Source organism: Periophthalmus magnuspinnatus, chromosome 1, assembly GCF_009829125.3.
Source record: "Periophthalmus magnuspinnatus isolate fPerMag1 chromosome 1, fPerMag1.2.pri, whole genome shotgun sequence".
Lineage (NCBI taxonomy): Eukaryota > Metazoa > Chordata > Actinopteri > Gobiiformes > Gobiidae > Periophthalmus > Periophthalmus magnuspinnatus.
The window spans coordinates 32,463,802-32,489,355 of record NC_047126.1 but is presented as its reverse complement, the minus strand read 5'-3'; the positions used below and the strand labels follow the sequence as shown (position 1 = coordinate 32,489,355).

Genomic DNA, 25,554 nt, shown 5'->3' with positions numbered 1-25,554 from the left:
GGCAGGACAATGTAGACTTTTCACCCACATGCTATATGGCACTGGACAGCACTCAGTCACCAAAGATTAACTTGAATAATGGAGGTGACTTGTCAGGTTAAGTTTTCATTATACATCACATAGGAGAGAGTTTTGCATCAAATCAGTTTTCACTATAAATAGGTAGAAATGCAGTATAAGTTTGTACATATGTTCTGTCTGGGCACATTAGCAGAATGTCAAGTGCACTTGTGCTGTTAATGTCAGTGGGGGAAGGTAACAAAGTAAAAGTAGTAAAGTATTAAGGTAAAGTATTAGCAGTAAGTATTTATTTATTTTTATTTTATTATTATTGCTTGAGACCTGCTGGGGGTTTATTTTTAACATGTTCATAGTTCATAGTCCGGGCATGTCCCACTGGGAGGAGGCCCCAGGGAAGACCCATGACACGCTGGAGGGACTGTATTTCTCGACTGGCCTGGGAACGCCTTGAAGTCCCACCGGAGGAGCTGGAGGATGTGTTTGGGGTGAGGGAGGTCTGGGAGTCCCTGCTTAGACTGCTGCCCCCGCGACCCGGCGCCAAATAAGAGGAAGAAAATGGATGGATGGATGTTTATAGTTTGAGCAAACAAAAATATACAAATAAAAACGTCTAGTGGAAAAAACAAACAAACATTGATTCAATTGTTTCTATTGAACAAAATAAAAAAAAAAAAATCTAAATAACCACATTAGAAGCTTTATTAGACCTGCACAAAATACTTTTACTTTTTACTCTAAGTACATATTAAACGTGTACTTTAATCCTTTTACTTAAGTAGATTAGATTTTTTCATGTGATACTTTTACTTTTACTTGAGTATATATTTGCTCCGGTATTTGTACTTAAGTGATAAATTTGAGTACTTTGCATGTACCCCTTTTCATGTAACTTTTTCGGTGGCAGCCCTGACACTTGCTTGTTTCCATGGCGATGTTCTTGCTTTTCCTGCACCAAATGGTATTGCACTTATCTGTCTTCAAGGAGTCAAGCAACTCACAGTATAGTTTTTATACAGTTATAAAACAACTGTAATTGAATGAATGCAAGATAGATGTGTTTTAATGCCTACTGCGGCACATTTCAGGCAATGCAATAATATCTCTATGGAAACAAGCAATTGGTCCTTTTGTTCAAACTTTTCTTCCTATCATGCAAGACTCAACACAGTTTTGATGGTATTTGGATGACAAATGTTATCTATCCTTATAGTCAGACTTACTTATTTTAAATTTTAATAAACAGACACTTAAAGCAGAAGTAAGTGTTGAGTAATAAGTAAACAGTGTTTCTGGCCAATAACACATTTCACAGAACGCCTTCTTTTCACTCCTAACACCTCACAGGGGAGTGGCATTTTTAGATTCTATGCCTATGATGAAGCAACTTAACTGTGCCACCCTCCCCAACTATTTTTATCTCACAATGGCCTGCTTTTAGGAATGTTCACACTCACTGTTGAGTACAAGGAGCATTATGTAAGGCTTTTAAGAGTGAATAATAAGAATGAGAAGGCACCTATAGGACACATGTTCACAGATGGTTCTTTGTCTTCTATGACCCTGTTTATCGGCTGTTCGGCTTTGTCAAGATTAGCAGCTTTGTTGAGCTCTTGGCTGTGATGTTTAGACAGAAGGCTAGAGGAGGGATGATTGAGGAAGAACTATAGGTGCAGCACTGTTATGTGCAGTAAGTGGCTCTGACTATTACTATGTACAGTTCAGCTTAGGAACAGGATAAACAGCAGGTAAAGTGACTTCTGTATTGTACAGGGGATGATTGACATTGTTTCAGTATTGCAGATGATTACTACAGGAGGATGACACATTTACAGAACTAGCAATGTTCACTGTATAGTCAGACAGCAGCAGGAAGGAAAGACCTGCGGAACCTCTCCTTCACCCAGCGAGGGTGGATCAGTCTGTCACTGACGTTCTCCAGAGTCGACAGGGCGTCCTGCAGGGGGTGACACTCATGGTCCAGCATAGATGGTCCAGCATGAGTTTAGCCAGGTCCCCCTCACTCCATAAGATTTGACTCAATTGTATTCGTACTGTAGATCTGGAGTTTAATTATACTTAAAAAGCTGCACATTTCTCCTTAGAAACCTTTTTAATGTATGTAGAATTACATGTAGGTTTTTTCAACTTTATAGGATAGTTGGATCAAAGACACCTGATTTCTGCTGCCTCTTTGTCTCTTTTCTATCAGCTCATGTATCTTTGTCTGTAAGCATAAGTGTCTGGATACTAAGAGTGCACCACGCCATCTGCTCTATGTCTACAACTATACTAACACTAGTTATGATCTGTCTGTATCCAGGGAGGTGGCCCAAATTGACCAGTTTCTCCAAGAGACGGCAGCGCGAGAAGCCAAAGCCAAGGTCCGCCTGCAGCAGTTCATCGAGGAGCTTTTGGACCGGGCCGACCGCGCAGAAAAACAGCTCCAGATCATCAGCAGCTGTGGAACCACACCCAACGGCAGCCTGGGTCGCTGCAGTCTGCAAGCCAACAAGGGCAATGGACGGCAGGTATGTACGCTCCAGTCCAACCCACTTTATTTGTATAACACATTTCATAAATTAACACACAACTTGGTGTTAAAGCCAGAGAATAAAAGAGGTTCTTAAGAAGAGACTTAAAGCCTCCACTGTGGGGGCTGTTCGGACGTGGGAGGGGCAGAGTTTTCCCCCTGGATTCCTCATAGACTTTATATATAAATGGACTAATAGCTAACCTTCAAGCCGCTGCGTTACAAATAGGAGCTGAACATGGGCGCGCTTCTGGCTCCATTGACTCTGGCTCCAATTCACTTTCTATTGAAAAACTGTCGCCCCTCTTTCTGCAACTGTTTGTCTGTTCGATTAAATTAGGAGTAAAAGTATGCTGCTAGAAAAGTACTCTGAAAAATACAGCTTTAAGTAAATGTAACTTCCAATACCTGACCACATGTCCCTCTTTTGTTTGTCCTGCATAGCCATTTGGGCCTGTGTCCCCTGCTCCACTTATTCAGAGAATGTCACATTTTTCCATTGATACTATTTGAATTGTATGAAAAGTTAGATTTACCTAAAAAACATGATAATATAATTGAGGAGTCAATTTGCCAAAAGTGTCAAGTGCCATTTGAAAAAGAAAAATTGTCAGAGGCCTACAATTAACCAAATTTGTTTTAGTGCAATAAAAATGTTACCCCATCCCTTCTTGAGCAAGTCACCTCAACTACACATTAAAATCAATACTTTTTGGGTGTACTGGCTTTCCTGGGTTTTAATATGTCGCCACCTATTGCCATTCAAATCTCTCTCTCTGTTATGATCATAGACTGTGTACAAACATGGCAAACCTAATAGGAAGTGAGCATGAGTGTAGTGTTCATATTAACCCACTCTACATGATCCTGCTATTTTTATTTCACAATTGTGTCCATGGATAAAGATAAGAACTTTAATAACAGACCTAATCAGGCACTTTCTTTCCCTGAGGTCACTCCCACTAGCGTTAGCAACAGGTTTCATTGACAGCGTTGCTAAGCGCCTGGCTCCTGTTAAACCATCAGTGCGGGCGGGAAGGGGCGTTACCTTCATCAGCATTGCTCTGGATTGGCTTTTTTCTTGCTTTGGGTTTCCTATCGCGAGTCAGAATCCCAAATATGGAGCTTCATTTTCCTGTAGCTGAACGTTGTGGGTGACGTCACACTCCCTTAGTCCACTTATTTATACCATCTATGGCTACGATTGATTAAAAACAAAAAATCATATGGTGTTAGTAGTTAATATCTATGAACGTACATTTCTGTCTGTCCCTTTATGTCCCAACACTTTTAGCAACTTGTCCCTGTTTTTCTTCAGTTTGAGGTGGCCATCCTACAGGGTTGTGGTTTTATGGCATCGAAATATTGGAGGTAAGCCGGTCAGGATAACAAGTTTTGAAGTTTTTTAAAGACATGAGCTGCAGCAAATAAATAGTAGAATAAACCAATAATTAGTCATGAAAGTCACTTACAAAATATAATGTTCCAGCTTCCATATACTGAAGGATAAGTGGATATAGTGATTATTGAGACAGGCCTAATTCAAGAGAGGGCATTGCAACAACCAAGAGTGATACACAGTGCAGTCCTTTTCCTAGTTGCTGTTGGATGTTGTATGAGGCATTGATTTTATTGAGTCATGTGCCTGCATTGCATCATGGGTCGAATTTATAATAGACTTTAGGGTGTCAAATTTAGTTTAAGGTACACTGCAGTATTTCTTGCTGTTTTACATATTAGATTAGATTGGATTATACAGAATTAAGTATATAGATGTTATCTAAACTTTCTAAATATCTTCAAAGTAATTATATAATAGCAGATCTTTTTACGTTCAATTATTCATATAAACTTTAAAAAAAACTTTGCTGAAATCATCAAGATATTCCATGCAGGAAAAAAAAAAAAAGCTTTAAGTCACAGGCTTTTGAAAGTTTAAGGTTTATTTTTGCTATGAAACTGTTAAATATATGATAAAATGTTAAATATCTAATAGAAGTCCAGCCAGTCTCGCTGTACAGGTCACAGTGGTGAGCATAGTAATTGTCAAGAGTAATAAAACGAAGTGTGCTGCGGTAAATAGTATCAAGGTTTTTTATAGTACTATTTGCTGCATGGCCATAAATAATGTCACTTGACAGACTGAATTAATGTTTTCCTATTTTTATATGCAAAACAGGCTTTGAAGAAATCCAATTTGATTTATTTTTTTTTTTTTTTTTTTAATAAGGGTGATAATGTGTGTTTTAAAAGCTAGCCTGCTATCCAACCAAATACCAAGGTTGGATAGCAGGGTATGAGAGACTTCACTGAGGTCACCATTTAAAGCACAGATGGGATCTTATGAGTCTGTGAATTCAGATCTAGTAAAAGTGCATAGTTTGTGTTTTTGATTAACTTAGGACCAGCTTTAGATTTATTAGTGACACTATTGAAAAATATCAAATGGATTTTGTAATTTGGGAAGAATATAAAATTGTGTCATCTGTATAACAATGGGTTGTACAATAGAAAGATGGGGGGGGGGGAAATATTATTAATATACAAAGCATAAAGTAGTGGGCCAAGGACTGATCCTTGGGGAACATCATTTTTATTACTGATCGTGGAGATGTGTATCCATCTGCCATTACTGATTGTGATCTGTTTGAAAAGTATGAGGTGAACCAATTTAGAACAAAATGATCAAAACCAATGGAGGCAAGTTTGAATATTTGGATCTGCAGTACCAAAGTCAACAAAGAGCACCACACCACACAGAGATATTTCTTCTCCAAGGCATAAATGATATCATCAACCACTGCAGACAGCTGTGATTGTACTGTGGCCATTAGAGATCTACTCTCAGTAGTTTCATGCCTATTATGTCAAAGTCTGTTGGATCAAAATCTAATTGATGTAATTACCAAAGGTTGCATATATTTAAATAATAGAATGTCATCTGCAGAGAACAAAATAACTTATCTTTTTTTTTATAGAGAAATCTTGTACTTATTGATTAGACGTCAAAAATGTTGTGCTTTACATGGGATTTTTGTTGGGCTGTCTAGTTTAGCAATTTATAAACCAGTCTTTTTGTAAGAAATTGTAAATTGTAATGTTATTATTTTTTGCAGCCCTTCAACAAACGGTATTCCCTTCTCACGTCACAATAGGCCTCCATCTCATGTGGAGCCGACTATTGATCAGAGGCTGGATTTGCATAAAAACCTTCCTCAGGCTCCAGGAAGTGAACCAAGCTCTTTGTTTCTAGGCCTATCTGTGTTGTGTCCCTGTTTTGCATCATTATGTTTCAGCACACATCCTCTGTCATACAGTTTCACCTATTCAAACAACCATTTTAGATACAAGTGACCTTTTGTACCGCACTAATCTGTACGCCATGGAAACCTCTTCCACTGAGATAATTTCATATCAGATAATTAGAGCTCTCACACGTTTCCTTATTTTTAGAGTGGCCAAAAGTAAGATTCCACCTTATTGGAAAATACTGAGTTATCACATATTGCAGTGTTTTATTATATGGGCTTTGATATGGGAGTTTGCCCACTGATCTGAAGGTTGGCGGTTCAAATCCCACTCTTGATGTAAACACCATTAGTTGAACTGTCACATCCACTGACCCACAGGTCGGCAGTGTGATTCCACCTCCCACAGATGAATGCTGTTGTTGTGTCCTTGGGCAAAACACTTAACCCACCTCGCCCCCAGTGTCTGTGTACACTGGTGTATGAATGTGTGTGTGAATGGGGAGTGGTGAGTGACTTGAAGGTTTAAAAACATTATAGAAAAATTTGCCCAATTACCAAAAACAGTGAATTTAGCACTTTCCTGACTGGTCCCATATAAACACTAAAAAAGAGTTAATATTAAATGATTTAGTTTAGTTGATTTGACTATGCTAAATTTGATGTATAAGAGCTACATAAGGTAGTTTGTATTGGTCCAAAACAGGCCTTATGCCCTGTTCTACTGCTTTATTTAGATATCTTCTGTATAAAGTCATCATTCACTGCCATATGGTAACACTGTGAATAATCAGCTTGGCGAGAGTGGAGTCACAGTCTGGTTGGCACCTTGTTACACTGTGAAGGGAAGCCCAGACCTGTCACCCGAGCGCACATCCTCCTCACACCCTGTCATGGCGTCATCAAGGTCAGCCCCATCTCCAAGGAGACGGCCCGCTGCTGCCAAGGAGATATTTTGGGGGTGACAGACAGAGGAACAGGCTTCCTCCTGTGAAGAGTCCAACCTGTGCCTCAGTAGTTTAGAAAAGGTCGTTTGGATTTTTGTAATGATCTGGAGCAAGTGGCTTTGGATGTTATATTATCAAGGTGAAATTACTAAAGTTTTATGTTAGTTTAAGGGTCTAAATATGTATACAGAAAATTCAGAAGTTCTAATATTAATACTAGTACTCTTAACTGGTCTACTAGTTACATTTACATATATATAGCGAGAGATCATGTAACAATTAACAATTTAAATATTAAATCTGAATGGTGAATATGGCCAGAGACAATATCCAGATGCTCAAAGTCACTTAAGAGTCTTGTGCATTATTTATTCACTCCAAGCAACTTTTATAGCTAGATCTGCCTTGTGGCCTTGGCTAAACTGTCTTCCAATCTGCGCCATCAGCTGCACCACTCACAAACTCACCACATTAATATTTAGCAACATGAGTAAAGTGTTTTGCACAAGCACACAATAACAGTGTCCACAGACCAGACACTGTTGCCCAGCTGCAGCTCCTGATGGTCTTAGTGGTCTCCTATCCTAGTACTAACCACTCCGAGATGAGATTGTCACTTTTATCTGATGATTATGGATTAATATATTCAATGTAATTCAATAACATCATTATCCAAACATCTCCTTCATCAGAGCATCTTTGTAATAAGATCTCATGATAACAGCTAAGTGGATTTCTTCTTTGATTAGTCATTAAAAGACATTGTGCATTGTGTACTATATTTGTACCAACTAAATACTGGATTGTAAAATGCGAAGAGGGAAAATCGATTGTTTTTACTCATATGTTTTATATACAACTGTGTGTGTTTTACAGAGAAACTCAAGTCTTTCTGGAAGCACAAGGGGCATGTACCAAGTGTCAGAGAGACGCTCCTCCCCCAGCACTGGGTAAGTGGCCACACTGACCCCAATTAGTATTTATCGACACTGTCACATCCCTTTACTTCAGACCAGGGAACTTTCAATTGTCCAGAGGCTCCATTAGACCCTAAAGAATCTATGCATCTTGCTACTAATTAAACCTTTATGAAGTGATGCCAATGCTTTCAGTACTTTCAGTAGTCAAAGCTCAACCCACCAAGCGAATCATTATGACCAGCCTGCGTCCCACATTATGATAAGACGCTTTGAACACAGCATTTATAGCTTCTAAATACCGCCTATCAGGTGCTACAATAAAGTTTGTAAGCTTTTATATTGCTCTCAATGGCCTTGGGTGTAATGTGTGTTTACCTGTGAGCTATATTTTTCAGTCCTAGAAACATGATCGCTCTGGACTTGGGCGCTATGCCAAAAAAAAACATTTCTTTTAGAGTTGAGTCACGATTTCATGTAGTTAGCATCTTTTTATCCTCCATTAAGGGCTGATTACATCCATCTGCTGCTTCTGAGACTTGACACTTCACTGTGATTGGTTGAATCCACCTGTCACTCACTCATAGCGTGATGGAGGAAACACAAAATGATGAGCTCGTCTAAGTAGAATATCGTCATAGGAACAGGATTTAATGTTTTGACTGACATGATATGAAAATAGAAAAGAGTTGAGTTGCCCAGATTAAATAAATAGACATGTTTTGGCGTTATATTGCACAGCCCTCCTCTGGACTGTCAAGTGAATGGAGCACACCTCATCGTTTTGCCTGTGAGCAGCTGTAGTGAATCTGTCAGAGACGTGGAGACACAGCAGAGACCCTGGGAGCTTTGCAATTGACTTGATACTATTTTGTGCATGTTTTCTCCACACACAATATCGTTTTTAACCTCAATACTACATGGTTTATTGGATGGAATTACTCAATTTTAAAGATGCTATCTGTAATTAGATTGTCCGACCAGCCGTGTTGTAATTCTCACAGTTCACCACTAGATGCTGTCTACGTTACTGCTGTCCAATAGTGTGTCAGCTTTAGCCTGACAGAGGAAGAGTAGAGACCACAGGTGAGGGAAGGAGGAAGAGGGGAACAGGTTTCACATTTGCCATCAAAGATTAACAGTGGCATTTATTGGTTTGTTTTGGTTATGTCATTAGGAAATGTCTGTAATGATGAATCAAGAGCTTTTCTTTTTTTTTTACTTGTTACTGGTTCAGAGTTTTTGACAGAAGTGCTGGTATGTGCTGTATTATGTTTGTTATGACGCTGTGGTGTGAGCCAGTTGGGCACGTGGGAGCTTGGCCATATTGCCTGGTTTCAAATGAAATCATCACCATTTTATAGACTAATATTATTTAATACAGATGGGAAGCAGCTAAATAATGCAGATTTTTGTTGTAATTCAATGAGCTCTAGAGTCCAGACCTTAATAGAAATGATCGGGTTCAACATTTGTGAATTTACCTTTTGGATATTTCATGTTAATATAATTACGTTCTGTCTTGTGTGAGTAATCTCTCTCCTGCGTCTCCATAAAAAACACTATTTGGTTGCTTTGAAAAATCTATATATATGTAGACATACTGTATTCCAATTATGTTTTACTGCATCACTGTTTCCCATTATCAGAGGAGATTACGGAGCTCTATCCTTGCACAGTAAGATGGATGCTTGCAATATTTCTTATTTCACAAACTCACAAGAATCCATCTTGGTGTGCTCCCGCTGTAAGGATAATTGATTGGGTGAACCAATCACAGAGCAGCTTTGAGGTTTGTGTGAGAGCCAAAGGCCAAGCGCCCAAGTAAATCAAAACAAACATGGCGACGCAGACAGATGCACTTCAGACGATTTAACATCAATATGAACTGTTTAGTTTGTGAAAAACACGCAGAAGGTCAGAGCTTTGCGCATTTGAGACAGGGACGACATCTGTGCATTTCTCTCAACTGGATGTAAGAAAAGTTTGATTTTTAGTCTTGTTCCACTGTTGAGAATTTTTGCCCCTTGAGCCTAAAACAAGCAGAGCAATACATTTGTATTAAAACAATACTTTTTGATTGTATTGTCATAAATGTAAAAAATATATATATTTAATAAGATTATTCAAATTCCCTGTGCCACTAAAGTCCCACTATGAACCTGAGGGAATTAACAATGTTTTAATGAGAGGTAATATATGTGTGAAGCTGGGACATTGTGCGGATATGGAGGTAAATTCACCAGCTAATGTGTTTTTCCTGTTGTCAGCAGCTGCCTTGTGTTGTCTGTTACATATTGATAGCTTAGCAGTGAGAACAGAGAGGACCTGAGGGTGGCAGGTTGGGCGTCCCGTTGTAAATGAGGTGTGACAGAGGTATTTGTGCACCCTTTTGGAGCTATCAGACACATGGTGCGGCTCTGACTAACACAAGTGTCATTCCCAGTTGCTATGGGAGGTTTCCCAATGTGCCATCACAGGGGGATCTGCCAGGCCTTCCCCACTGAATCAGCTCTGCTTATACAGAGCATGTCGTGTCACACAAGCCCGGTGCCATCTGCTGGGCTCTCATTTTAGCCAAATGGAACATCAAGAAGTTATACAAGAGTTCTCACTATTCTGTTAGTCAGACTGGTAAAGGCTGGCAGATGGCCCCAGATGGTTCTCTTCAATGTAATGTAATACCTTTGACTCTAAATAATGCTTTCTGTCCACACGCTGCTATGGTAAATGTAGAGCGCTTTTCTACCTTTAAAGCACTCAAAGAACTTTACATCAGGAAGCCACTCACCCTTTCACACACACATTCATACACCAGGCTACGCAGACACTTTATTTTAGCATGGAGTTTGAGGACATTGTGTTTATTTGGTTTGAGATCTAGATGAATCTAGTCTAGGTATAGTCAGTTTTGCTACAGCTGACCTATTTGACAAAAACTGCAGTAAAAAGTTAATATGAATTCTGAATATTTGTACATGAGTTATTACCATAGACAATCTGTCCATCTTTCCCCTAATTACAGAATATATGTTAAACTTGTATGTGGGGCTATTACTGTTAGTAAAAATGCAGTAGTTTAGCATTTGACAATAATTCCACACATACTGAATGGAACAAATAGAAACATGTTTTGTAAATGTATGTTAACAAGAACAGTCATTTACAGGGTCATCTATAATTCTGCAAAGGAAATGGGTTAAACTGTATTTTTGTTGTAACATAATTGTTGTCTTGTTCATTGAATGCAGGGGTGGATAGAGCAGCCAAAAAATCCACTCAAATAAGAGTAACGTTACTTCAAAATAATTTTACTCAAGTAGAAGTACAGAGGAGTGAGAAATGACTCAAGTAAGAGTAAAATAGAGTAAAGAAGTAACAAGGAAAAACTACTACTCAAGTAAGAGTACCGGTAACTGTCTGTCTGTAACAACTGATTAATAATTTGATATTGCTCAAGTAGGAGTAAAAGTGTGGCTAGAAAAGTACTCTGAAAAATTTAAAACTCAAGTAAATGTAACTGAGTACTACCTACCTCTGGTTAAATGATGTCACTGTTGAAAAAGGGGGTAGGATCTAGTTCACTTCTACCTACTTCTTTTTGAATATTTATCTATTTTAACGTGGCATTTTTCTATTTATTTTAATATACAAAAATACATTTGGTATAAAGACTTCACTCAATGAATTCAAACTGTAAAATATAAAAATCGATATGAACAGGCTCCTTGTCACATTTGCTTTTTCTCAACAGTCAGCGCCTTAAACAGCCTCCTTTATAGATATGGGTGGGATTATGGCAAGATAACACAATGAAAAACGCACTTTAATTATAGATTCACACAGATTCCAGCTCCACTGAGTCCAGGCAGTGTTGCAGCAGCAGACTCCATCTAGTGGCAAAAGGATGTAACTGAACACATTTTTCTTGTGCTTTTTGTAGAATATTTCTCCAGACAGCCTTTGCCTGTGCACTCAGCATGACTCTATGTTCTTAATAGGTCTACTAGATGCCAGATAAAGGTGTTAATGATAATTGCAGCATATTTACCCCTGTTTCCCATAAAAACACTTAATAAGCAGCATACAGCTTGTGGTTGAGATGATTTCATGCCATTAATGTGTTGATTTTAATTTAACAGCAGACGGCTTTAATGAAGTGTCTCTAGTTCTTCCATGTGCCTCTTTCTCTACTACATAATTAGAGAGTAATGAATATCAGATTTGTCGTTGCCCCCTGTTACGTTGTTGGAATGCTTCCTATGTTTTGAGCATCCTTATTTCATTTCAGTGCAGAAATGGGTTGGTGTAAACCTGTATTGAGTACTTGCTTTTTTGCAGATGGATTGACTTTGCTCATTAAAGTCACAAGTAAACAGTGAGATTTTGTTTTAGCTAATGTTATTTTAAATTTTTCCCTTATATACTGTATGTATAGGTAGACCTCTGTGTAATATTAATAATTTGAAATGTTATTGCTTATTGTAGTTATAGTTGTAGTGTAGTAGATTTTTGTCTGGAGCATCCCATGTTGTCAAATCTAGTATCTATTTCCCATTTCCTGATTGTATATTTTGCACACTTTGGAGCAAACCATTACAAAGAATCCTGCATAAATATGAAAACTTAAACTTACATGTAATAATAACACATTTTAGTTGCAAAAAATATTGTTCCCTGTAGCAGTGGTCTCATAGTTGTATTTATGCTGGGTATAGTAGAAGAAAAAGTGGTCGTAGCAGTAGTAAAATTAGTTATAGAATATTTGCACTTTGTATTCACCTTATTCTGGAAGTTTCCGCGGGTGCCGCCATGAGGGTTGTATTATTTTGCATGGAGCTGCTGATCTTGGCAGCAAATAAGTTCTACATGGACTACAGAGCCATTTTAAAGCCTCCAGAGAATTGCTGCAGTGTTGACTTGTTGGTCACATGAACATTGAACATTTTGCACAGATCAGCCCACATCATGTCTGGGGGAGGTCTGGACCCTCTTCCTATTCATTTATATTAGTGAGTGGCCCATGTGAGGTTTCTTGTCCCAGGCCCCTAAATTTCTGTTGACAGGCCTGGTTGTCATTTATTTTTATTTGTCATTATAAATACTGTGTAAATGTAAAGTTGTGGTCCTTGTTAACATTATGGTTATTAGGTTGTAACAGTTATGTACCTCTGCTGTCCCTTTGCTGTGCAAACAGGAAGTAAAATTATAAACTTCATCAAAATGAAAAAAAAACTAGGCAAATCCAGTCATGTCCCAGGCCTTTGGTAGCTTTTTTATACATGTCTTACTCTTACCAGCAGAAGTGATATTGGTTTAATGTCATATTGTCTTTTCTTTTTATTTTGCAGAGCGTCTGGTCGGATCAAATCGGTGTCACAGGGCTCCGGGGGCTATGACAGCGATAGTGTAGAGATGCACCCGATGGAGGACTGTCCCGAGACACAGTACTATCACATGCAGTGTCGACTTGGAGAGGGGGGCGGGTATGAGCGCTCTCCTTCCTGCGGTGGGGCGTCAAGAAATTGGGGTCTGCGGAAACAGGCCATTCAGAACTGGCAGAGGCGTCCGTACAGGAACAGTGAGGGAGAGGAGGGGGACGTGTCGGACGTGGGCTCCCGGACCACGGAGTCAGAGGAGATGTGGGAGCAGGAGAGGAGGGCTGTGGCAGAAGTCCAGCAGTCTGTACCCCCATACCCGCACCATGTCAGAGCATACTACCCCAATATAGGTAAGTCTACCACCCCAATAAGTAAAACTACTGTTACAATACCCATACCAGAATGTTTGTAGAGTACCAATTTGTGTACAAAGATTTATATAATATACACGTTTTATTTGCATTCAGTGATAATTTAAGATTTATGAGAGAATTGTGGATTTCATTAAAATCTTGTTACAGTTTTAAAAGTACCTGATCAGCAGAGTACAAAACAACATAATCTGCTTATACATGTAGGGTTTCTCTTAAGTTGCAACCAATATAATTCATAAATATATTTAAAAAATAACTGCCCCAAAATTGAGCCTTGGGGTACTCCTTTACTTAAAATTAGAAAATTAGATTTAAACCCATTGGCTACTACTGTCTGGTCCTCTTTGAAAGATCATTTTGGAACCAATTACATGTAGCGTTGTCAAATCCAATACGCTTCAGATACTTCAAGAGGACTACCCCAACACAGGTAAGACTACTATTACCACAACCACACTGTGTCAGCACATACTACCCCAACACAGGTAAGACCACTGTTGCCACAACCACACCGTGTCAGCACATACTACCCCAATACAGGTAAGACTACTGTTACCTCAGACCTCCATGCTGCTGGGCTCATCATACCAGGCTGTACTTGAAATATACTCTGAATGCAAGTACATCCAGATTCAATTGCCAAACTTAACAACAGTTTACGAGCCATTAGAGCTGCTAGCCTTTGATCGTCTAGTCAATTGATGGGTCGAGTGTGCGCAGAAATGAGAGAACAGAAGTTAGCAAGTATTCTTCTGAGTGAGTTGTGAATGTCTTAAATTCAAGCATAGTTTACCAGATGTGTTATGCCATGCAGGGTTGTCAAAAGTATCAATTTGGTTAACTGTTACAGATCATTAAAATATGCATCCAGAAGTTTATTCTTACATCCTCAAATAGAATGATGTAGACCACCAAGAAATATTCTTTCCTACTAAAGTGATTGGTGTAGTGATCATTTTCGGTTGATCTTATCTGATGTGAAGCAGTCTATGTTCTACTGACTGAGTGATTAACTATTTATGAGACTGCTGTTTTGGGTCATATAGCACGGCTCATTAAAACCCACTCATATCCCAATTAGTCTAAATTGCTTGCACTTCCACTAATAATCTTGTGACATGATTATATGATGACAATGAAGCGGAGAGGAGTCTAATTTTGTGGTAGATGGAGATGTGGAGATGTCTTGTACCGTGTTCTTTCTTTGATCTATATTCACACTTTTCTCACACTTTTTATTTTGAATGTACTACAGTGTTGTTTTAATCTTCTTTGAATCAGCTCAAAATGTATAATGGCTTTTTTGCGTTCATATCTGCCATATACTACATCTTTGTAGAGTAAAATTAAAAATGTCTTTCAATCCAAATTTTCTAATTATAAACGATACACAGAGAGATTTTAATAATTGCCATTTGACACACAAAAAAAGTTGTATTTCTTCCTCCAAAGTCTAAACTCTGCTCTAAAGTATGTGCTTTTACTGACAGAGGATTGGCTTAGACTCTCAGTTAAAAAGTTGAATTAATTGCACAGCCTTGTATAAAAAAATACATATATACAGGGTGGCCCAAAAGTCACTGACACTTTTAAATCTTCTAAAGTTATACTCACCAAATTTTAGCAGTAGGTAAACTGAACCTTCCGAGATTTTTGGCAATATATACGGTTATAACTTATCACTACTTAAACTAAACTAAACTTAAACTTTGCATCACATTTAAAGCATTTCCTGTCTCTTATCTGATCCTCCATATCATGTTTTAAGTCGTTTATTGCCTGAGGTTTATTCACAAACACCTTTTCTTTAAGATCACCCCACAGGAAGAAATCGGGACTAGTCAGGTCTGTGGAGATCACATACTGCCCCCGTCTTTGAAAACCACTCATTATTCCTTTAATGGCATTTACACTCGGAGCATCTCTGGTATTAAAATGTCGACGTAACACCGCTGGGTTTGTGAATTTGACCCATGTGACTCAAAGTACCACTGTACAATGAGGGTTTGTTCCTCGGTGCTGTATTTGCTCATAATAATGTCGGAAGGGTCGTTCTAAATGCTCTGAAAAAATAAAATAAAAATATTTAGAAACAAAAGAGTTATGGATTTTTTTCAACTGTCGGTGACTTTTGGGACACTCTGTGTCATTCTGCACTAACCAACCAGTAACCCTATGTACAGTCCTGCTCAAAATGTTAATTATTATTTATTCACTAATTTAAAACAAGGACAGTGCACAGAAAACATTCATCTCAAGAGAAAAGATGATCTGCGCCAGCTTTAGCTACAAGCTGCTTTCCATGTGTCTTTGGGCAGGTACAGAACTTACAAAGCTTATTTACATAAAAGTGCCTCTAACAACAAGATTCCGTCAATAACAATGTCTCATTAGAATAAACACAATCAGGTTCCTCATTAAACATTTAAAACAGATCAAATTCATTAAGACTAATTGCCATAAATACAATTCAAATTTCTCATTATCTAAAAATACTCAAAAATCTATTGATTGTTATAAATATCCTCTAAAATGTTAAGTGATCACATTCATCAGTATTATTATTATCTTCAAAGAAACCTCTCAAAACCTGAAGCTCATGGCGTTAAAACCTCTCAGAGCCTGAAGCCCATGACATTAAAAAGTGTGATTTGTGAGCGTCTTTTTGGCTGCTTTCATCTCACCGTGTTTCTAATTGATCAGTTCTTTTGTAATGCGGCCAAGTCCGAATGCTAATGTTTTTTCAGATCCTTCACAGATCGTACATCTCGCTGCTTTTGCCAAAATGCTGAAACTCGCTGCCATTCACCCACCTGCCGTTTGGCTTCTTGCACACCGCTTTGCACACTACATACGAGGAGGAAAATAGCTAACACCGGACCACTCTCCTATGACTATGTCTGTGTTTGCTGCATAAGGCAAACATTTGTGTAGTGTAACAACATGCCACTGGCTTTGACGTAGTTGTATTCGCAATGGACCAAGTTAGATCAGATGGTATGTATGTGTGCATGTTATTTTTTTCCCAGCATACAACACACACACACACAGTTGGGTTTTTTTAGTTCATTTGGCAGGCTTGAGCGTAGGTGGTATGTGTGCATGAGGGAAAAGAGAAAAAAAAATGAGTGAAAGCGGATAAGAGCGTGTAAGCAATGGTTCAGAGCCCTGATGGTTTCTAGCAGACACCTTCGAAGGCCAAAGAGGAGTGACTCATCTGGGTTCTCACCGGGAGGAATAAGGCAGGCTTGGATTGGACACACGGGAACAGCCGATATATAGCAACAGAACATACTGATGGCACCAAGGAAGACATTTATATAACCTGCCAAACACTGGAGGAGAATGGTGCCGCCAAGCGATCAAACAAGAGAATTATAGTTTCCAGACAAATACTAATAATTCATCTTTGTATTTTTGATTTTCTTTCTATTACCCGTGACAAGATGATGCTGTACATGAGGCATTCTACATTTTCTGAATGTATAAAAAATAAACCAAAGAGTGACTATTTGTATTTCAAATGCAAAATGTTCACTTTCAATTAGGTGATCCAAGCTAAATATGGTTCATCCTTCTACCACTGGTCAGCTCTATTGAGTAAAGAAATGAAGTAAAGTGCAAAATTTTGAAGTGCATTATTATTATTATTATTATTATTATTATTATTATTATTATTATTATTATTATTATTATTATTACTATCATTATTATTATTATTACTATCATTATTATTATTATTACTATCATTATTATTATTATTACTATTATTATTATTATTATTACTATCATTATTACTACCATTATTATGATTTTAATTAATTCATTAATTTTATTTTTTGATCTAATTCTGCAATAGCATGTGTTGGCAAAAGAGTCAAGTGACACAATGGAGATGGAACACACAATTGATATGCATTTAAAATTGCTTGTATTGCATAATTATGTCACTTTACGTTATAAAAATGTATTTATTTTATTATCGTCTCTTTATATCTTTTTATACAGGGAGACCCAATGAAAGCATTTCGACTCCCCCTGTCATGGGCGCCTTGTTCAAAATGCTGAAAAAATACAAACAAAAAACAAATAAGTATACAAGTCCTTTTAAAACATTATTATTAAATTGCTATAATGGCACCAAAGTATCCAGTTCTGTCAACATGACCAATCAGAACATTGTAGTACGGTTATAACTGTTATGATGCTATACAACAAGTGTAATAGATATGAATGAAAAGCATTGCAGGGGGGAAAATGCCATTTCGATGTGCTCTATTTACGAATACTGTGCACTTTCTAGACCCTACTGCATTTATAGTGTTGGTTTCATGGTTAACATTTTACATTTTTCTCCATAGGTCGACCTGAACCCATCTACAGCAAACCGTGTCGCCACGCCAAGAGCCCCTCCAAATCCAACGAGGTCATTAGTCCGGAGGTCCTAAAGATGCGAGCTGCCCTGTTCTGCATCTTTACTTACCTGGACACCAAAACCCTCCTCCGGGCCGCAGAGGTGTGCCGAGACTGGAAGTTTGTGGCTCGGCATCCAGCGGTGTGGACCAGAGTGCTGCTGGAAAATGCTCGTATTTCTTCCAAGGTAGATTCTTATGTACATGCAGACTTTTACCATTTATGTTTTTAGACTGCAGTACAAAAGTTGTGTTGGTTTCTTCTCATGTCTGTTTTGTTCTCCCCTAGTTCCTTTGCACATTGTCTCAGTGGTGCACACAGACACATTCCCTTATTCTACAAAACCTTAAGCCGAGACAGAGAGGTAAAAAGGAGAGCAAGGAGGACTATCTTAAAAGCACACGGTGAGCGCACAGAACAAGGAAGTATAAACCAGCTACAAGAACTTTTTTTTTTTTTTTTTAAATAGGTCATGTTTTAGAAATATGGTGGTGTCATAATTTCAGATGGAGGGCCCTTGATGTCACTTCCATCCAAGCATAGACTGTGTATATAAATCATGGATCTAGCTAAGCTCAAGCACTGATTGGTTAGAGTGGTCACGTGGTAGAACATGAACGAACATGTGAGCGATGTGAACGAACCCTGAATGAGCCACAGGTTTAGAACATGATTCAGAAGCTCCTGGAACTACAAACATTATAATTTATTATTTATGATTTAGTTATTATTCCCTTGCTCAACTGTGCATGGTCCGGATGTACAAACTCGCAACATGCGCCATTGAGCACGGTTCATTGATTCAATGGGTGGCCATTTTTAGCTGCTGTGTTCCAAATAGGAAGTGAGTGTGGGTGTGCTTCCAGCTCCATAGACTCTGGCTCCAATTCAGTTTCTTTTGAAAAAAACTGTTGCCCCCTCTCTGCTAAACAGCTGCTGTCAGGCTTGTAATTTTTGTCTTAAAATACTCGTATTAATCTGCACTATATGATCCTGGTGTTTTTATTTGGCTATTTTGTCTGTAAATCATGATATGAGCATTAATAACAGACCAGTGAAGCATTTTCTTTCATCGAGGTCACTCCAGCAGCAGGTTTGATTGACAGCGCCGCTAAGCACCCTTGCCCTGTTAAACCAGTGGCATGTGCGGGAAGGGGCATTCTATGGGTCAGTCTATGGGTCCAAGGCAGAACAGTGGCAACATTTTAAAAAGTAACAAAAAACAAAGCTAAAACAGCTGTTAATTTGCCAGTTGGACCCAGTTAGGAACTTCTATGGTTGGACTCAACAACACTTTTAGATATGTATTGTTTTTGAGAGAAATATCCAAAATTATGATCCACAACATTATCATTATTTGTTTTGGACTGGCTCCAGAAAATTGTCATATTAGTCTTATGATTCCTTTGAATGGAGATCAATCCTATTTTGTGAATGGAGTATTTTTTTATTGTTTTATTTATTTGTGCAGCGAATTCCGTCATATAATCCAGACCTGTGCTCCAGCTGTTTTAAACTGTAGGGCTTCTTGAATGGTGTGAGGTCATCTGGTTGTTCCACTGGGGTTTTGTTTACTTTTAATGTTGTTTTGGCTAATGTATCTCAATGACAGTTTTGCATTACTACCACAAACATGGCAGATTTCCATGGTAATAGCTCTAAACACAGTACTAGTATCAGTCACTTGCCATACTTGATGTGTACAAAGCATGTTTACTTCAGTACTGTTGTGTAATTTCCTCATTAAAAACAGTGTTGTCTTTATACAGCGGTTGTCTGGAGGAGGGTCTGGAGGCCTTGTTGAAAGCCACAGGGAGTAGCCTGCTCATACTGAAGATCTCTCACTGCCCTAACCTCCTGACAGACCGCTCCCTCTGGCTGGCCAGCTGCTACTGCCGAGCCCTACAGGCCGTAACCTACAGGTAGAAACAAACACACTTCCAATTTGTTATAATATACCAGTGAGGGCTGCAAAACATGACACCATCAAATCACGCCTGACGAAACAATGGCTCCTCTCAATCCAAAGCTGCTCTCTTAATGTGGACTGATGTGTGTCTGGAGAGGGTAGAGAGGGTGTGATGTTCTGGAGTGAATGAAGTGATGGATGTTTTTGGATGATGGATGATGATTTTAAGATCCTGAGAGAACTGGATATGGATAGTGTTACAGAACTTTTATGATGGTCCAGTCATTGTAAAGACATTTTCTTTATATGTTTGATTTTATGAATTATAACATGAGCCTGCACAGGGACTACAGGTGGAGATTAGTATTAGTGCTATAACCCAGTACAAGCATCTCTCCTGTTAAGTATATGTATATTGTGCACTGGCCCTATCTCATTAAATAAACTAAACTAAGATCACAGTTGAAATGGTTACAGTCAGTCAACCACAAACACTATAATTATTTAAGTTGCATCATTTCCTCTTGTGCAGTCAACTAAATATCCAGTGTCTCTCTGTGAAAAACCTGTAGTTTAGAGCAGAAGTTTAATAAAATGCACTATTACAACATAAACTCCAAATCAATCACTAACACTTATTACTAATAACAATACTCCCACAGTCACAGTGCACATGCTGTGTTGCAGGAGTGCCACAGACCCCGTAGGCCAGGAGGTCATCTGGGCGCTGGGGGCAGGCTGTAGAGACATTATTTCCCTGCAGGTGGCACCGCTTCATCCATGGTAATAATCTATCTTTACTTTATACATTGATGTTGCCATAAGAAGTTTTACTGACAAAATCAATGTGTTGACAGCCAACAGCCAGCTCGCTTCAGTAATCGCTGTTTGCAGACAATTGGCAGATGTTGGCCACACCTCCGAGCTCTGGGAGTGGGCGGGGCTGGATGTGGCATTCAAGGGCTGGCATCACTCGGTAAATTCTCAATCATTTTGAGTCGGGCTGTGTTTTTTCTTCTTTTATTGATGAATCACAATGTTTATTCTATTTTATTTTGTCTGAATAAAAAATAAATAAATAAATAAAAATATCTTTCAATCATAGTTTTTGAACATAAAGATTGAAAATTCTATTAATTGACCCACCCTAAGTTTTAGCCATGTTGCTACGTCCGTGTAAACATTTTATCCAGAGGTGGGTAGTACTCACAGTTACATTTACTTGAGTAACTTCAGTAAAATTGTACTTTTTAGAGTACTTTTCAACTAACATACTTTTACTCCTACTTGAGAAATATTTTTTAATGAAGTAGCAGTACTCTCACTTGAGTATTTACCACTGTTAGTAAGTCTACAAGTGACAAAGTTTTATGCTGACAATATGAAATGATTTGACTTGCATGTATCTTTACAAAATTTTGTCTAGCCTTTAAAAATATTACATTTCTGAATTATTACCACTACTTTACCACTACTTTGTACAGTTTTGGCTTCTCTACCCACCTCCACACCTATATTTAGTCAGTTAATACAGGGCAAATATATAGCATTTTAACAGCTTATGCAAAGTGGAGAGGAACAAAACATTTAATTTTTACTGCATTGTGATTTTTTATAAACTACTCCCTCTAAGCCGTTTGATATTTTTGTCCCGTTCACAGCGAGGAACTGCATGCGACTGCAGGTACTGGAGCTGGACCATGTGAGCGAGGTCAACCAGGAGGTGGCAGCAGAGGTTTGTCGAGAGGGGCTGAAGGGGCTGGAGATGCTGGTGCTCACCTCTACACCCGTGACCCCCAAAGCACTGCTCCACTTCAACAGTGAGTGCAAACTGTACCCCTGTGTTACTATCTGTGGATCTACTGAAGCTCTCAGATAGCACACATAGCACAGGACAGAGGGGCTGTGGAAGTAAACAGCTTCAGACAATATAGTTATAGAAAGTTTACTTCTGTCAACTGGACAAAAGTTTAAGAGTGAAGACGTATCACCACCCACGCAAGTGGCTCCTTCGGTTCTGTCCTGTTTCTTCAGTTCTCACCCATTAGGGGTCTGAACGCCCTTAGTGTAGTTCAGTAGACTTAATTAATAACAAATACCATGTTAGTTTCAATGTAGTTACCTCCTTCCTTCAAACAGATATAAGGCATTGTCTCACCAGTTACCATCAGAACTAAAGAAGCCATTTGGACGAGCAAGACGAGGCAAGGAAAGTTTATTTGTATAGAACAATTCGTACACAAAGTAATTCAAAGTGCTTTACAGAATAAGAAAGACATTAAAATTACAATACAACAAATCAAAACATAAATAATCACCATAAAATTAACATGGTGATGAGTGCAGCAACGAGTGCAGAAAAAAAAGAGACAAATGCAGAAAAAAACAACGAAATGTCTTCACGCTAAAACTTTTTCAGTTGACAGAATAAAAAATTCTTTTACTATGGAACCTACCTGGCCAACTGAGGGATTACACAGGCAGCTTCAGTGGTGGATATTAGCAGAGCTTTTGGCATTAGGCAGTAACTCTCGAAACTGTTAAGGTAATTTATGTGGCTTAGAATAATATTGGCTTCTTCATGTCAAGTTGTTGTATCTGTTATTAAAATGATAAAAATCTGTTGTGAGCCGTTGTCCTGTGAAGGTAAATGTCACGAATTGAATACTGGCACCTCTTTATTATAACTAGACAATGACTTAATAACAAACAAAAGAGCAGACCTATTCTGCAAAATGGGCTTTTCAGAGCGTTCAACCATGCTATAGTTGTTTCCTTCACTTTTACCCTCTCGAAGTTGTATTTGGAGTGATTCATATTTGAACAATCTTGAATTGCTTATTTTCAAGACGCCATTTTGCCAAACAATCCCTGTTTTCACCGCCACCAGCATACGTCCACTGTGACGTACTTACTTTGTCAATCGATGATACACGTAGGATTTGGCAGCGTTCCGTAGTCATTTTGGTACAAATGAAAAAAACAAAACAAATCCGCTCATTGGCGTGATCTGCAGCTTTCCACAGGAGGAGCCGACAGCTTCACGGCTCTTTGTTGTGATGACGTTTACGGCATGTCAGCTCCCATTGGACACTGTAGTTTTGTAACACGGAAGTCAGCGCATTTGTTTCTTTTATTAAGTCGTTTTAGATGAATATTATGATTTAAAATGTCCCAGTTAACAATATAATGATCCACGAGTGTCAGAGATTGTAACTGTAGAGCAGACGCAAGCACAATATATCTGCTTTAGGAACGTGTCAGGCTTAGCAACTACTTCATTAAGGGCTTAGTTGGAGTTTAGTATTAATTAAGCAGTTACTAAGCCTCAATCATTCTCAATAAACATTATGAATTAAGTCTTTGTTCATGCTTTATTAAGGCTATTAAAAGTGTAGTTATTATAAAGGGATATCCAAATACTGTATCTCATGAGGCTTGATGTTTTCTCAATGACAATGTTGTGTTTTGTCTTTTTTTGCAGGTGTTTGCCGCAGCCTGAAGTCTATTGTGGTGCAGATTGGTATAGAAGACTACTTTGAGGATCCCAATAGCCCTGAGGCTAGAAAATTATTTGAAGAGATGGTAAATAAGCTGCAGGTGAGACAAAGCCTTTAACATCACTATTCACTATTGGGACTTAGAATGAAATCATGAAAACGTGCATTAAAGTTTAACCTATCCCCTAAGCAATGTTCAAAATACACTTTATAGTTAAGATTAAATCAACCTCCAAGAAAGAGGCTGGAAAGAGGCTTTTAGCTGTTTGGCTTCACAAAAATGGAACACACTCCAAGGAAAAGTAAAAGACACAATCGTAGTTTAATAATCCCTTAACAAACCTTTATACACACACCTGCTCCTGTTTTTAATGTTTTATATGGGCTTGTGTACTCACTTGTTTTGTTTGATTTTCTTAACAGTTGCATATTTGATCTAGTTTAGGGTAAATACATAAAATGCTTGATTTCCACAGGACATGCCATGTTAATGTTATTCTGCAACATATCAGCAGCAATATAGGACAAAGAAGAGGCCCGAAGCATCTCTCAATGTGTAGCTGTGCCGGCCAATTCCTTATGTAATCAGTGTGTAATATATCCAGGCATTTATTCCTCCACTGTGTTCAAAGCTTTGCAAAACAAACCAGGAAGGTCTTACACCTAAACCCACACAATGTTTCTTTATATAGTGAACATGTCCCTAGTGTTTTGCATAACACCATCCACATGTCTGCACTTTCACCAGCATTGCAGTGCATACAGTAAAACGCATCTATTTATACCACAGATACACACCGTTTAAAGCATGAGTCAATCTGCATACATGCTTCTTTGGGATGACTTTTGAGACGCTTGGGTTGTTTGTAACTGACCACATTCAAAGGTGCAAGTGTATATATATAAAAAAAAAAGCGAAATCCCAGGTTTTATTTTTGTTTTGGTGTTTTTGGTGAGTCAGTTAGCGTGTGTTTAGCTTTGGATGTTGAGAAGCATGGCTCACTTGCAGTAGTTAGGTAACCTCTCCAAAATGTTCAATGCTCCCAACAGCTCGGAGTTATTTTTATTCGCTTAAAAAAAAAGAGGCTCGTGTTTAATCATCATTAGGAGAGGGAAGGCTGTCTTAATCTGTTGCACATCTTTTCCAAATAATTTCCGTGATTCTTTAGACAGTTCCTGCTTCTGACATGTGTAGATTTCTGGCTAAATGTGAAGTAAACTCAAGTAACCAAAGTTCAAAGTATTACTTGATTGAATATTTCTCATTTTATTAAACATCTGATCAAAACTACCATCAGTAACTTTTCTCGCTTTGCCTGGAATTTTCTCAGTATGGCATTAAAGTTATCGATCTTGGCACTACCTGCTGGTCCCCATGGAAATAAAAAAATAATGCTATACTGTGGAGACAAGCACTGTGCACCTGGAAGTTACACGGCTTAGTTTTAAAGACATTTCGCACAAGAAATTACAATTACAATGTACTTTTAATCAATCTCCATTTGTCTGTTAAGATCATCAACTTATTGACTCAAAAGCAAGAAATGCATGTAGTATGACCTATCATTTAGACAGACACATAGATACATAGATACTGCAGTGAAGACATATTTGTTAAAACTTTTCATTTTCTTTAGGGTCTGAAGAAGAGACCAGGCTTCTCCAAAATCCTCCACGTAAAAGCTGACAGTATCTGCTAACACTTCGCGAACACGTCTTGGAGAGGTGCCATTTTGGCTCCTTTCAATCACGAGTGACCCAGCTGTTCGGAGCCTGCTGCATGGAGTTACAAAGACGTGAAATGGCATCAGCAATTACAAGGTGAAGAAGAAGAAGAAGGAACAAGGCTATCATTGTTAAACATTACTATTCAAATGATTTAATAAGAAGATTTGGGTGTCAGTATTTCAGACCATGAGAGCCAGACTACGCTGTAACTTTAACTTCAGTACACATTATTATTGATACCTGGGATTACCTTTCACACAGCATTTCAGTGGCAGGAGCTCATTACACTGCATACAACATAAAAGATTGCACAAGTTGGACCATACTTGGATGTAGGTTTTCTTTCTCGAGAATTCTTCATGTTTTTTTTTCACTCAAAGTCGAGGAGACACCGGAAATGAAGACTGAATAAGACTTTTATCTGATTTATTTGATTGGCTGGTTCAAATCGGACAAAAGGCACCGTTTGGCTACTTCCAGAACAAAACACCCTGAGCTATACAAAGATGGATGATGATAACTTTATTCATCTGCAGTTCAACCTTACCTTCACCTCTCCTCCACAATAATAAGAACATTATACAGT

At 38.4% G+C, this 25,554-nt stretch overlaps 1 protein-coding gene across 1 annotated transcript in view; it reads left to right on the top strand.

Moving 5' to 3' along the window:
• Nucleotides 1-25,081, top strand: part of fbxo41 (F-box protein 41) — a 37,112-nt gene extending 12,031 nt beyond the window's left edge. Inside the window, exons 4-14 of the mRNA XM_033991958.2 lie at nucleotides 2,342-2,549; nucleotides 7,623-7,696; nucleotides 13,015-13,394; nucleotides 17,780-18,018; nucleotides 18,120-18,235; nucleotides 19,601-19,753; nucleotides 20,428-20,523; nucleotides 20,598-20,716; nucleotides 21,402-21,560; nucleotides 23,225-23,340; nucleotides 24,878-25,081. Of these exons, the coding sequence (XP_033847849.1) occupies nucleotides 2,342-2,549; nucleotides 7,623-7,696; nucleotides 13,015-13,394; nucleotides 17,780-18,018; nucleotides 18,120-18,235; nucleotides 19,601-19,753; nucleotides 20,428-20,523; nucleotides 20,598-20,716; nucleotides 21,402-21,560; nucleotides 23,225-23,340; nucleotides 24,878-24,940 (1,723 nt within the window). The 3' untranslated portion in view covers nucleotides 24,941-25,081. The remainder of the gene's footprint in view (nucleotides 1-2,341; nucleotides 2,550-7,622; nucleotides 7,697-13,014; nucleotides 13,395-17,779; nucleotides 18,019-18,119; nucleotides 18,236-19,600; nucleotides 19,754-20,427; nucleotides 20,524-20,597; nucleotides 20,717-21,401; nucleotides 21,561-23,224; nucleotides 23,341-24,877) is intronic.
• Nucleotides 25,082-25,554: the final 473 nt, after the last annotated feature.